The 13,190-nt window shown below is 44.1% G+C and overlaps 4 protein-coding genes across 6 annotated transcripts; 1 reads left to right on the top strand and 3 right to left on the bottom strand.

The window, feature by feature from the left end:
* Nucleotides 1–539: 539 nt before the first annotated feature.
* Nucleotides 540–1,826, bottom strand: LOC6507107 (protein FRG1 homolog). The gene is made up of 5 exons (XM_001956623.4): nucleotides 1,635–1,826; nucleotides 1,396–1,578; nucleotides 1,139–1,337; nucleotides 880–1,079; nucleotides 540–815 (listed from the first exon to the last, which is right to left on the bottom strand). The coding sequence occupies exons 1-5, from the start codon at nucleotides 1,691–1,693 to the stop codon at nucleotides 668–670; spliced, it is 789 nt and encodes a 262-aa protein (XP_001956659.1). The 5' UTR covers nucleotides 1,694–1,826; the 3' UTR covers nucleotides 540–667.
* A 249-nt stretch (nucleotides 1,827–2,075) lies between these two features.
* Nucleotides 2,076–6,694, bottom strand: LOC6507106 (tectonin beta-propeller repeat-containing protein). Its single transcript, XM_001956624.4, has 6 exons — nucleotides 5,474–6,694; nucleotides 4,039–5,417; nucleotides 3,713–3,976; nucleotides 2,957–3,656; nucleotides 2,321–2,899; nucleotides 2,076–2,254 (listed from the first exon to the last, which is right to left on the bottom strand). The coding sequence occupies exons 1-6, from the start codon at nucleotides 6,536–6,538 to the stop codon at nucleotides 2,216–2,218; spliced, it is 4,026 nt and encodes a 1,341-aa protein (XP_001956660.1). The 5' UTR covers nucleotides 6,539–6,694; the 3' UTR covers nucleotides 2,076–2,215.
* Nucleotides 6,695–6,866: 172 nt separating this feature from the next.
* On the top strand, nucleotides 6,867–12,655 carry LOC6492924 (DCN1-like protein 4). Of its 3 annotated transcripts, none has more exons than XM_001956625.4 (7): nucleotides 6,867–6,946; nucleotides 7,565–7,612; nucleotides 7,673–7,865; nucleotides 11,437–11,528; nucleotides 11,590–11,843; nucleotides 11,910–12,117; nucleotides 12,178–12,655. In XM_001956625.4, exons 3-7 carry the CDS (start codon nucleotides 7,759–7,761, stop codon nucleotides 12,255–12,257), a joined length of 741 nt encoding a protein of 246 aa, XP_001956661.1. In that variant the 5' UTR covers nucleotides 6,867–6,946; nucleotides 7,565–7,612; nucleotides 7,673–7,758; the 3' UTR covers nucleotides 12,258–12,655. The 3 variants fall into 3 exon arrangements, 2 of the variants coding, with proteins under 2 accessions (XP_001956661.1, XP_032310449.1); XR_001408842.3 differs by having other exon boundaries at nucleotides 6,879–7,612; nucleotides 12,178–12,344; nucleotides 12,623–12,655; XM_032454558.2 differs by lacking the exons at nucleotides 6,867–6,946; nucleotides 7,565–7,612; nucleotides 7,673–7,865 and adding an exon at nucleotides 11,295–11,379.
* Nucleotides 8,398–10,639, bottom strand: LOC6507105. The gene is made up of 5 exons (XM_001956626.4): nucleotides 10,355–10,639; nucleotides 10,074–10,156; nucleotides 9,760–10,008; nucleotides 9,164–9,573; nucleotides 8,398–9,098 (listed from the first exon to the last, which is right to left on the bottom strand). The coding sequence occupies exons 1-5, from the start codon at nucleotides 10,452–10,454 to the stop codon at nucleotides 9,056–9,058; spliced, it is 885 nt and encodes a 294-aa protein (XP_001956662.1). The 5' UTR covers nucleotides 10,455–10,639; the 3' UTR covers nucleotides 8,398–9,055.
* Nucleotides 12,656–13,190: the final 535 nt, after the last annotated feature.

Genomic DNA, 13,190 nt, shown 5'->3' with positions numbered 1-13,190 from the left:
GCTGCTGCCGGAGTGAGGAGTGCGCAGAGAGCGAGCTGAGAGAAAAAGTGATGGTGGTGGGTTGGTTGTTGTTCGCCTGGTTCGCCTGTCAGGGGGGTGGCTCCGGTACCGACCGACTAGAGTGGTTGGGTGGCGGCGGGTGGTTGGGCTCGTGTCATGTTGTGACGCCGTCTGTTGCTAGTTCCAGCTTGCCGGCTAAAGGCTTCCTTCTAACGGCCAAAGCAGGGGTGGAAAGTCTGCTGGACAGTTACCCGAACTGTCTCTCAAATCCAAAACAAATTAATCCCAAATCTGCATGCTTAAATCTGTGTGCAACCCGTATTGATATTGCATTTGGAATGTGTAACTTTTATGTTAACTTCGATATTAAATTGGATATCTGTGGGGATTGTTACTGTAAGCCAATAAATAAATAACAGGCAACTAGTGTTTATGTTGGTAATGAAAAGAAAATATTGAACATATAAAAAAAGGTTCGATTAATGAGTATTTATAGTCTATTGTCGGAAAATGTATAATATAAACGTCAGTTTTTGTCATTCATTTTATAAAAGAACAATAGTCTAAGTGACAAATACAATTCATTAAAATTTCAACTTTTATAATCCAATTTTCTATTAAAAACGCATTACAGAAAATGTCATATTTTTAGGACAATTGTACCCATTTATTTGCAATACCGATCTGCCTTCATTTTGCTTCTTCTGTCTAACAGAGCTTCATGCAAGGAACCTTGCGATTTGGCGTCTTCAAGTTCCTTGATGCTGTTTTGGTTGATTCGCATCTTTTTATCCTGGAATTTCTGGAACTTTTTCCTGTGGGATAAAGAGTTTTAATGAAAAAAAATCCACATCAATAGCAATATTTAAACAAACATACACATAATTCCTTTCCACTTCGCCTAGGTCACCCTTTTCCTCTTTGGGCTCCGTGTCCACGACAACATCTCTTGAAGCATTGCTCCGCACTATGCAGACTTCGTGTTGGCCAACCTTCTTCCGTAGCGCCACGCAAGCATCGTCTTCGGGGTCAATAGACATAAAGTGTCCCGTTTCCGCCAACAGAGCCATTCGGTTATCCTATTAAAACGGTCTAGTTTAGCAAAAGAATAATGGTTTCAAATAAATGCTGTAAGCACCTCAAATACTGGCTCCCATTGTTCCATGCTTCCAACAGCTTCAGATCGTCCCGTGACCATGCCGTCTTTTTCAATCTTAAGATATTTTCCGTAACCTGATTTAAAGGATACCTTTCGGTCATTGACGGGGAAGGCTGTAAATATCTCTTCAGGGTGAGGGCCATCTCCCTCGTTGTGTGGCGCGCCCAGAGTAAACAGACTAAAATGAAGCAGTGCTTTTAAACTTTAATTCATTAAAAATCGAGGAAAGTCTATACCCATTATCCAACGCCTTTAGATAGCAGCGATCTCCAAATTCGATGGAAACAGTGCCAGTTATGTCTGCAGCAGTCTTGGCCGTCCACCAGCCTCCATGCGCCACTGCGTCTTCATCCACCACGACCTTGGGCTTCTTCGAAGATCCCGGTTCATCCTTGTCCTTCTTACGTTTCTTGCTTTTCCTGAAAACCCACACATTTAATTCAAAGGAATTTGCAGAAATGAATATGTTATATACTTGTGTTTTTCTCCCTTTAAAACAAGTTTCTTGATGCGTATATTGTCATAATCAGACATAGTAACACGTATATTTATTAATAAGGAAATAAACAAATGTTTTCTGGTTGTGCGGAAGAATATAAACAATACACCTACGCTAGGGATGAGAAATATATTGCCAATATCGATACCTGTTTTTCAATAAACTATCGATATACCGACTAAATTAAGGGTTTAAAATTTGAAATAAGGTTTACCCTAAAGTTTTGTGAAGTTTTTAGTTTTTTACATTAATACTTTTAATATTGAGGTTTAATATTGGTTTACAATTTGATTCAATAAATAATCGCGACTGTTTGTTAAGCCTAACACTCTGTTTCATAATTTAACTTAAAAATATAGAAATATTTGTATAAATAATATATACCACTTATTAAAATAAATAAATACATCTTAAATATGAAATGTAATAAGCCTATATTGGAATTATTTGACTTCAAATACTTTGGAAAGGCATTGGCGATAATGGTAAAAAGCAATTAGTACACATAAATAGAATGTTTGTAAATAGGATTTCGGGGTACATAGAAATCAGGTCCTTTACATATATCCTTCCACAGACACATTTTGCCACTGGCCCTGAAAATTAATTAAAAATGAAGTATTATAATTTGAAAAATAACAAGAATTGGTCAAAATACTTACTGCAATGCCAAGGTTCCAGCCCACGCCGGCTGGATTCTCTTTGGTGATCCCGCAGCGCTTGCAAATGATGCCGTTGAGGGAAATGGCCCATACCTCGGAGCCCACCGACACCGATCGGAATCCACAGTGCTGTTCCGTGTGCGGTGGAACGTTGGCTGCGTTGGGCAGAAACTGCCAGTGGGATCCTTCGGGAAAGGTCCTAGATATCTCTTTCCTTACAGCCAGGCGCTGCTGGTTGTCCAGAGCCCAAATACCCGCGCGTCCAACGCTTATTGCCTTGAAGGTGACTCCGGCCGGAGCCTCTACCTGCTGCCAGGCATCACCACACGGATTTTGTTGACTGATTCCATACCGGAAGAATACCATACCGTTCCGGGCCACAGTCCAGACCTGACCAGTTGGCCCTACGCTAATCCCCACGAGCGGCTGGTCGCTGGCAATGTGCTCCCAGGCATCACCTCGCGGATTCTGACTGCATACTCCATGTCGGATGAGCACATCGCCGTTGGAGGCGATAGCCCAAGCCGCCACTAATTGGTTTCGGTCGCCCTGGCCACTGTCCACATCATCATCCAATACCTTAATAGATTTCAATTAATTTTTGACTTGATTTTGAAAAATGGTGTAATGTAGTACCTGCAGAGCAGCATCGAGTATCTTGGACTGGCTGAGCTCCTGCCAAGGTCCACTACTGGTAAGCCGGCACCTCTTCATCCACCGCCGGCGTCGCACACAGTCGGTGAGCTTTTTGTGGGCATGGTAGTTGGCAGGAAAGTCAATGGCATACTGCCAACCCTCCTTGTCGGCACCCCCCGGAATATTGTAGTCGATGGCCCAGTCGGAGATCCACTCGCAGTGGGTGGACAACAGCTTGGTGTGCTCTTTGCTGCGTTTCTGGCGCCCACTGGCATCGCTCCACATGTGCCGGTCTGTGGGCAAACTCTTTGCCGTAAATCCACTGATGGGATTCCATCGCTGATTCTCATACACATAGTAGGTGTGCGTGTCTATCATGGCGTTGATTTTGCCAGAGCCCTCCAAGCCCTTGAGGAACATTCCACCCCAACCGCCGTTGTAGACCCAGGCGGTGTTGTCACATGAGATGCCCCAGACCACATCTGCCCCACTATTGAAGACCCGTTTGACGTGGCCGCCCATTTGCCGCCAGTGCATCCGCTCCATGGAGATGATGGGCGAGGGACAGCGGTACAGCACACTAAAGAGCTTAATACGCCCACTCACGTAAAGCCGGGTCACGCTCTCCGGATCAATGCGGTATTTGTAGTCCGTGTAAACCGCATTATTGACAATGATCAGGTAGTGATCCGGCAGGGCTCTATAAGAAATCAGCATTACTTTGGTTCAGGGATGGATGCTATTAAGCCTACTCACTTTATTTTCAAGCTAAATGTTGCTCCTGGTGCGAAGACCATCTTGTCATTACGAATCTCGTCCAGCCACTCGGATTCCTTCATGGAATTGAGGACAGTAGTTCGTTCATTGAAGCGCGGATTCAAATGCAAAGCTATGACACGTTGCTTCTCCACGCGATGCGGTTGCACCTTGATAGTGTAGTGGGATTGCAGATCGAAACGAATTTGATCCGCATCATCATAAACGCAGCCGGATATTTCCAGTTCAGTACCACATGGCATTCTATTTAAAAAAGGTTGTAACTTATAGTGTAAATTGTAATTTAGAGACCACCACCCACTCACCCATTGTAGAGAGTGTTGTAGTAGGGGGTCTCACACGTAGAGACGTCCATCTTTTCCATGAATCCCTCGCCTGGTTCGGTAGTTTGCTGAGCCTTCATGTTGGCCGCGTCAAAGACGAACACATCACCCAGTTCGCTGGTCAACCAAATGGCATTGCTAGCGGGCTTTCCGATCAGCGCATTCATTTGGCTGCAAACGGAGGAGAGATGGGAAAGCCAATCCTCCATCTCCGAGTCGCTGGAAAACTGCAGCTTAACCGGAGAACAGTTGACAGGCAGGTGGGGTGCATGAATAGCAATCCTTGGGGATCCGGCTTCACTGCAGCACTGCACGCACGTGATGTCAGAAAGAGGGAACTGAATCTTTGTGGCAGCCCCATCCGGACTAAGCACCGTAAAAGTTCCCGAGTCACCTGACTGCGAGGTGTTTCCACTTCCACTGACCCACTCCAGTTCTATGACACAGTCCTCGAACTCTCCCCCAGGACGCTGATAACGAGCATCGGCCGATTTCACCCACGAGGACATTTCCACCGCCTTTTCGAACTTGGCCACAGTCTGCAATTTGGCAAGCATCTCCTGCCTTCGCTGCAGTTTGCTGAGAATGTCCTTCCGCCAATTGGCATTCACGTCCACTTTACTGTCACTGGCCGACTGCTCGTTGAACCAATTGGGCATGTTGCTGGCATCCACAGTCACTGCTCCCGGAGCCACACAGCTCCAAAGAATGCCACACTCGGTCCAGAATTGAGATCCCGTATGGTCGTCGTCCTCTCCCAAGAACACATCCGATCCGTGGTGGGTCGAGTCTGATTCGAATACTGCTGAGTCCGATTCCGGATGTGCTTCCATGCCCACAACGGAGCCAACACTACGCACTGGCGACCAGGCACGTGGATTTCTTAGCTGTGTCTCGAATTTGCCAGTGATCTCCACTACGTCGGCTGCCGGGGCGCTGGAGGCGTGTGACGTTTCCCGCAGAGCAGCTGTGCGCTGCTTGTGCCGATCGTTTAGATTCAAGCTTCCTATTGTGGGGGGAGAATCTGCGCTTAGTTTCCAGCGCTCGTTTTTGAGTAGACTAGGAGCACCATTGCTGACACAAGAGCCGGTAGAACTGTTCAGTACTGTTTCGATAACTGCACACGTCTCCACGACGCCCTTTTCCTTCTCCTTCGAGTACAGATTCGAAAAACTCTGGTGCTTGGAGCCCGGAGTGGAGCTGCTGCCACCACTCTTACGGGAAACAATCGAGAGAGAGCTGGAAGTGCGACTTATTTGCATGGGGCACTGAATGAGGCGCCACTTTTTGCCCGTGGGATCGGCGGCAGTGACTCCAGAGCGATGGTACAAGCATCGGTCCGCGGCACCCACGGCAAAGACCTGAGAAAGTATATTTTATTATATTAGATACTGAGCTTTAAGAGATTGGGACCCACCTGATCGTTTGCTGCCACGGATATCATAGAGATGTTGCCCACCATTTCCACCCAGCCCTTGCCTATTGCCGAGTCCTCGCTTATCCCAGCTGCCTCTCCTTTGATGCCCCTCCTAAACCAGGCATGATGGTCGTTCGTCACACACCACACTGCATCCGTGCCGACGGAAACGTGAACGATGCGGAGAGTTGTTGCTGCTACCGGAGTCTTAACGTCCAGCCACGCCTCACCCGACAGATTATCCCGGGTCACCCCGGTCCGAACTATAACACGGCCATTGTACAAAACCGCCCAGACCAAGCCGGTTGGTCCCACGCTTATTTGGGAGAGCTCACTCCCAGTCGGGGTGGGCACGGCCGTCCAACGTAGACCCTCGGGCGCCGTCTTGGACACTCCAGTGCGGAACATGGCCCTACCGTGAGCAGTGATGGCCCAAACACACAAAGTGCCTGCTGGGGCATTGGGAACATGGGTTCCTCCTATTGCCACGTCAATGAATGGCTCCTGGGTGGGATCCTTGTGCAGTGGAGCAACAGCACACCAGCTGTTTAAAGCAGCGTAACGCCGAAAGCGAATCCACTTCCTGCGACGCACATACGAGTTCCAGGATTTCTTGGCCGAATAGGTAGCCGGAAAATCGAGGGCGTACATCCAGCCATCTTCCGGCAGCTGCTGGCCGTCGAGCTCGAGATCCAGATGCCAGTCACCATCCCATTGCCAAGCCATCGAGGGCAGGCGAATTTTGTCCACACTCCGTTCCACGCTGCCATCCGCCGAGGAGTACTTGTAGCGATCCGTGGGGAGCAGGGTTTTCGAGAATCCTTCGATGGGCAGCCATCGCTCGTTCTCGTAGGACTCTTCCCTTATCCTAATGGGCACATCCAATCCGTGAACATGAACGTACACTTGTCGGTCACCGCCAATAGCCCATAGGTAATTGGGAACAGCGCAGATCTTCTTGAACTCCAGTCCCAGATAAGGAAGTTCCCGCCAGGCTGCTGAGCTGGTGGACAGCGTATAAACACGTCCCTCGCTGCTGGCGGCAAACAAATACGAGCTGGGCATGGTGGCGTATTTAAAAAGCGTTTTCTCCCTTCTTTGTCTCACATTCTGTTTACAATTGGGAAAAATTGATTTTTCATATCACGCACCAAGTCTACATCAACAACCCATTTCTTATCAGTATATCGATAACGCGATAACGATAATTTGATAACGGTATGTTTTCACTGTTTCTGACAAATTTAATTAAATTAAATTGATCTCATTGGCTGATTAGCTGAATATACAAACAAATTAAATCTATTATTTAAATATAATGAATGGAGAGTAGTTAAAATTACCACAATCGGTGAAGAAATGCTTTTCAATGTGACCAACCGCGAGCGGCGTTTTAGGGCTTAAGTACTTTGGTCACGCTACAAACTAGACACCGAACGCCAGCTAAATTATACATTGATTTTGAAAATTATGGTAAAATTCTAAATAATTTCCCCATTTAAACGTATTAGTGGACCGTACAATTGGAATAAAATTGATATTAGATTGATTGTACGCCAGCTGGGTGAAGCGGAACTGCATATTATTGGTGTGGCGACGTTCGACGCATAAAAGCAAAAACGAGCAAAAGCACGCGCAGGCCGACGTCTGTCACATCAGCTGCTGCTGCTGCTGCCGCTGCCAGGATCTCCCCGAACCGACATCTCCGGCCGTAAGGACCACCGTAGTGTCCGTGTCCGATTCCAGAGCCGAGTTCTCTCCAGCAGCCGGTGTTTCTTCGTGTGAAGTGCCGTGAAGTTGTAAAACTCACATACATACTTGGGTACAAACGTTCATAAACGCGAGTATTCACATATCTACGCACGTATTGTTATGTAGGCTGTGCGTATATATGCGCTATATGTATCCCCCGATGTCCTGTGCATCCCGTGAAACTGTCAAGTCGGAAGGTTGGGCGAAAAATCGCAACTACTGCCTATCAAAAAACTCAAAAACTCCCCTGGAATAGTCTTAATTTATTGTAACCCCACCGAACTGCATACTGTGTACTGTGTCCTATAAACTTTTGGTTATTTCTCACCCCCGAAACAGTTAACCACCTTGACGCTATAGTAAACCTGGTCTCTATAAAACTCAGCGGTAAGTGCATCCGATACACACAATACCAATTTCGCAAATTTCTTCGTATACCCACCACAGATCTTAAAAATAACAATCAGAAGTCTCGCTGGCCTGCTGGGGAGGACACAGGCGGAATAAATCTGGAAATCACATCACAATAAGTCATGCCACGGGGTAAACGCCGAGCTGCAGATATCGGTGACAACATGGATGGTCAGTCGAAGAGAGCCCGCACCAGCTACACCAGCATACCAACACAACAGAGCAGCAGGTGAGCCGAACTGCATTAGGGATAAGGACATATATGGTATAGGGAATAGGGGCGGGGACTTTCTACACACACTCACACACACACAGAAACAGAAAAAGAAAAAGTAAAATAACAATAAGCAGGTCGTATCATCTGTTCAGAAAATCATCTGATTTCCGGTGTAGAGATTTTCGGCCAATATTCAATGCCAAAAATGCACACAAAAGGGGATTTTCTTTGATTTTCCGAAAATTACTAAACGTGAGAAAAGTGTATGGAGAGAGATTGAGATTTAAGATAAAAATGTATCTTCTTAGTGACAAGATTTAAAATCAAATATAAAGAGATAAAAAGATTGCCTTCCAAATTATTTAAATAAATTATACAATCTTGTATTTTCTTTTGATTGTATTGATTAGTCGGAAAGAGCTTGGTCTTATCAAAAATATAACGAATAACTAATCAATAAAAGGCTAAAAATATTTTAAATTAAAATAACTAAAAGGTTAATAAGTTTAGTAATTATCCTCCCATTAAAACTCAATATTTTTCAGCAGGCATCAGATTTTATTTTCAAATTTTTTTTATCAACTCTTTAATACTAGTTATATAAACAAAAGCCCTTCCCCACTCACATCCTTCTTCAATATTTCAATTGGCAAAGAGACAAACTTGTAATGTAATGAATGTTTTTAGAGGAGGTGCAGGAGGAGATATCATTTCAAAAATGTGTCATATAAAACGAGAGAGTATTCGTATTCGGTAATAGGTTTTTCTTTTTTAAAAATTTTCTGAAACAGGAGAGTATAAGATTCGCCGTCCACTGTGCCAACATTGGTCTTTCGCTAAGCATTGTTTTACCATTTAAATAATTTAAATAATAATTTGTTTTCGGTTATCCATGATGTATATTCATATATATATATTAACATTTAATAATCATATATACGGTGCACTATTATTTTATACTTTAACAATATGGAAGACATTTGCATTTCTCATATATGTATCTTTAGTTACTTTCTCAATTATTTTTCTCGTAAACTGCCCCAGACAGAATCGCAATTCGCATTTTAGACTCTTAATGTTTTTTTTTTTAAATTATAGGACTACAGGATTGCAATAGATCCAACAAACGTGGGGGATATGTGTAGACAACGATATGATCAAATAGTTGAACGAAAACGAACGCATTACTTCACTTCATAGCCTCACTCCATTGATCCGTACTGGACCTTCTTGATTTTGAAGTACCTGAAGCGAAAATGAATCCCATTAGCATATTTATTCAATTGGAATGGGAACGCTTATAGTCATACCTCCAGCCGCCGTAGCCCGATATGGTTAGCAGTACGGCGATGGCCAGAGCTGTTCCCACGGCCAGGGGCGCCGTCTCGTCGCGATAAGATCCGGTGGCGCTGCAGTGGAACGACGGACCCCACTTGCCGCTGTCCTTGAACATGAAGCTCTGCATGTGCATATCGCGCAGATAGAGACGGGCTATATGACCGGACTGGTCGCCGGAATCATGGGGGGCGTACATAATCACAGCCTGTTCCTTGTCGCAAACGTAGGACTTTCCGACTGGGGTCGGGAAGTACATGAGTGACTGGGCGGGCGAGGTTAGTTTCACGTCCAGTCCTGGGCGATCGGGGTGCTCGAAGAGTGGGTTCGAGGAGGAATAGCTGAGCTCGAACAGGTTGATGTACCAGCCCTCGCCGCCAGGTGACTGTTTTTCAAGAAAATTATTAAAAAAGAAAAGAATTTAAACTTAATTTATAGTTTAATCTACTTTTCAAAGTCATTTTGATGGAAATTAATATGAAATGGTTGAAAAATTCAACACTTAGGTCAGTTGTTGATGCCAACCTTTGACCTTAAGGGTGGCATTTCCAGCCCGCATCAACCCACGCACCTTTTTGAATGTCATGGACAGGCGGAAACCTTTAAAGTCCATGGTCAGTATCTCCAGATTCGACTCGACACACTCGCCACTCAACTGGGGATCGTCCGGCATATACAGATCCGCCTCCACGTCCTCGTTCAGCTTGTTCCGATACTTGATGCTGATCAGGCCGTCCACTTGCATCAAGATGCAGGTGATGCCGTTGGTGGCATTGAAGCGATAAAGCGAGGCAGTAGCATCATGATTCATCGACGAGGCCTACCAGAGAAGTTCAACTTAATTTAAGGAGGGGTATTAGCAGGAGGAGGACTTGGTTGTCTTACCGATGGCGATTTTGTTGTGTACTTGCTGACCCTTGGCGTTTTGGTTGAGAAGACGGGCAGCTGTAGCCCGTGAGCGGCAGTTGCTGAAAAAAACCAAAAAATTGCACACGATTCACAGGTTGTTCGTCCAGTCATCCAGTTTAATTCATTTTTCAGTCAGTGTGTCAGAACCCGTCCTCGACAGTATCGATTTTTGGTGCTGCCCCCCAACAGTCCCCTACCATCCATGAACCGAATCTCTCGTATTCCTTTTGGCCCCCCACCAAGTATCTAATGCTTACCAAAAAGTGCCAGGAGCGATGAGATAACAATGGCTAGGTTGACGCCTATCCCCAATCCTTGTAGCCTGGCCATGGACATTCCACCGATGGTTAGTTTCATGTTATTTTTGTGGGAACCCTTTTAGCACTCTATTACTGGACAATTCCAATGACAATTTTACGCTGCAGTCTCGGCACAACGCAACTACGACGTGTTTCCTGTTTCGGCTCCTGCGCACAACTGGCCCAAATAAATTCCGAGTGCTCTGGAGCAGCAGCAGTCTTCTGATGAAATCCACCCACTGCCACTGAGGACTAAAATAAGAGCCCCTCCAACCCCAAACCCCAAACCCCAAACCCCACTGCTCCATTGCCCATTCCTCGCCCGTTCCCCGATGGGACTTCACTCTCGCTTTTGACCTGCGCAGTCGCCGGCGATGGGACGCTGAAGCAGATGTGGACACATACATGTGCCAGTACACTGGGGGAAATTTAGGGGCTACAAATTATATGTAGATAGTGTTATAGATTTTCTGAAGCATAAGAAGTAATACAAGATTATGAAACTTATCTATTTTCATACTATTTAGATATACTATTATATCTACTATTATTAATAGAAGCTTCTTGTATAACTTCTACCTTAAAAAACTGTATTATATAATCTTTCTAATAAAAGTTAGCCATCCTTCCATGGGAAGAATAGTAATATAGATTTCTATTAAATAAATTAGTCCTACTATGCTGCACTTTCATCTCAATTCTATTTGTCATATCTTGGATGGCGTTATTTTATTTTTATTTGTTTCCCAGAGCACTGATGCTCTTGACAATGGCCTCGTCTCTGCTCGTCTGCTCTGCCGTGTTTACTATCGCTATTTTTAGGGGACCAACATTCAGAAAGAAACCCCCTGAGAAATGAGACAAAGTCGAATACAATAAACAAAAAGAGGCCACCAGTAGTCGGCGATAGATTCGATTAAAACTCTGGTCTATAAGTGTGTTTTTATTTCTAAAAACTATAGATGATTTTAACCAATGGCAGAGTGGGTTAATAAAAACAAATACTAAATAAATATAATATCTCTTAATATTAACTTCAGACGCCATATCAGAGCAGAAGATGGATTCAGCCAAAAGCGATGTCTGACATGGTTCCAAGAATACACTACTCCCGACGAACCAGAGACACTGGGTAGGTTCTTCAAAAAATATTCTAAAAAGTGCCACAGGTTTACATAATTGTATCTGATCAGGTCCCGACGGTATGGAGAAATTCTGCGAGGATATCGGCGTGGAGCCCGAGAACATTGTGATGCTGGTGCTGGCCTACAAAATGGGTGCCACCCAGATGGGCTTCTTTAGTCAGCAAGAGTGGCTGAAGGGTCTCACAGATCTCGAGTGTGACTCGGCAGCGAAAATGGTTGTGAAACTGGACTATCTGCGCAGCATACTCAATGATCCCAACTCCTTCAAAAGCATCTACAGATACGCCTACGATTTTGCCAAGGTAAGTAGAGATTTATACTCCTTTAGAAGGAATAAAATAAATGTAATCCTTTTTCTATTTTTTCAGGATTCTGATCAACGAAGTATGGACATTCTTACAGCCAAGGCCATGCTGCAGCTGTTACTTGGCAAGCACTGGCCACTATATCCACAGTTCGCACAGTTTCTAGAGCAATCAAAGTACAAGGTGATCAACAAGGATCAGTGGTGTAATATTCTAGAGTTTTCGCGCACCATCTGCATTGATTTGTCCAACTACGATATAGATGGGGCATGTAAGTATATCATAATGTGATCCAGAACTTGTAATTAAGTAATATTTGTGTCATTCCTAGGGCCTGTCATGTTGGATGAGTTTGTGGAGTGGCTGCGGTTGCAGCGGAGTCTGGCGAACTCAAGTCCCGGATCCAGCTGAGAGATGCTGTATCAAGTCGCCTATTTCTAGTTCAACTTTGGGAGCGAGATCAGTGCGGAGGAGTAGGAGCAAATGGAAGAAGTTGGGGTACGAGATGCATAGGCGTTATAAATGTGTTGAGACCAGAAAAAAACTATAGGACACGCTCACGGCGAAACTCACACCACACAATGGGCCAATCATACCCAAACACACAAAAAGCCACACCCACTCAACCACACGGAAATATAAGGCATTTGGAGAGACTGGCATTAACACTGGCAAAGCAACCAACTATGAAACTAAACTATTGATAATATATTTAATGTAATAATTTATGTATTAACGACAACTAAAAGCTAAAACCACAATTCTCTAATTTTAAGGAATCCATTGAAGAATTGAAAGAAAGAAAGAAAGAAAACAAAAAAAGAATACAGAACCAGCAACAAGAGCCAAAATGGGGGCAGCTTGTAAAAAGTAAACCCAGAAGAATGTAACGATGGCAATAACCAAGAGACCCCCAATAGATCTTAAAACATAGAACAAACAATTAAGCAATTCAAGAGAATCCGAAAAAATCTTCAAAATATCAGCAACAAAGTCAAAATCTAAAAAGTGAAAGATCAACACCAATACTGGGGAAGTCATAGTCGTTATTAAATCAATGTAGAAAAACAATATTTGGGGATTATTTAATAAAATTATTAAGTGAACTAATTTCGTGTCTTCATTTTTATAATTTTCGGTGATAATTGGAATTCCATACATATTATAGATAGATATAGTTAAAAAATAATGTCCGTCAAAATAGCGTCGCCTAGTTAGCGTCGAAGTGGAACGGTGGAATCGGAACACAGCAACGAATTTTTTTATTTTCAATTATTTTACTGTTTAGCCACTAAATTGATTGAAATAAAGTTTAGAATTGTTAAGAATTGAAGAATTTATAGT

Source organism: Drosophila ananassae, chromosome 2R (genome assembly GCF_017639315.1).
Source record: "Drosophila ananassae strain 14024-0371.13 chromosome 2R, ASM1763931v2, whole genome shotgun sequence".
In the NCBI taxonomy this organism is placed as follows: Eukaryota; Metazoa; Arthropoda; class Insecta; order Diptera; family Drosophilidae; genus Drosophila; species Drosophila ananassae.
This window is presented reverse-complemented; position numbering and strand designations above follow the sequence as displayed.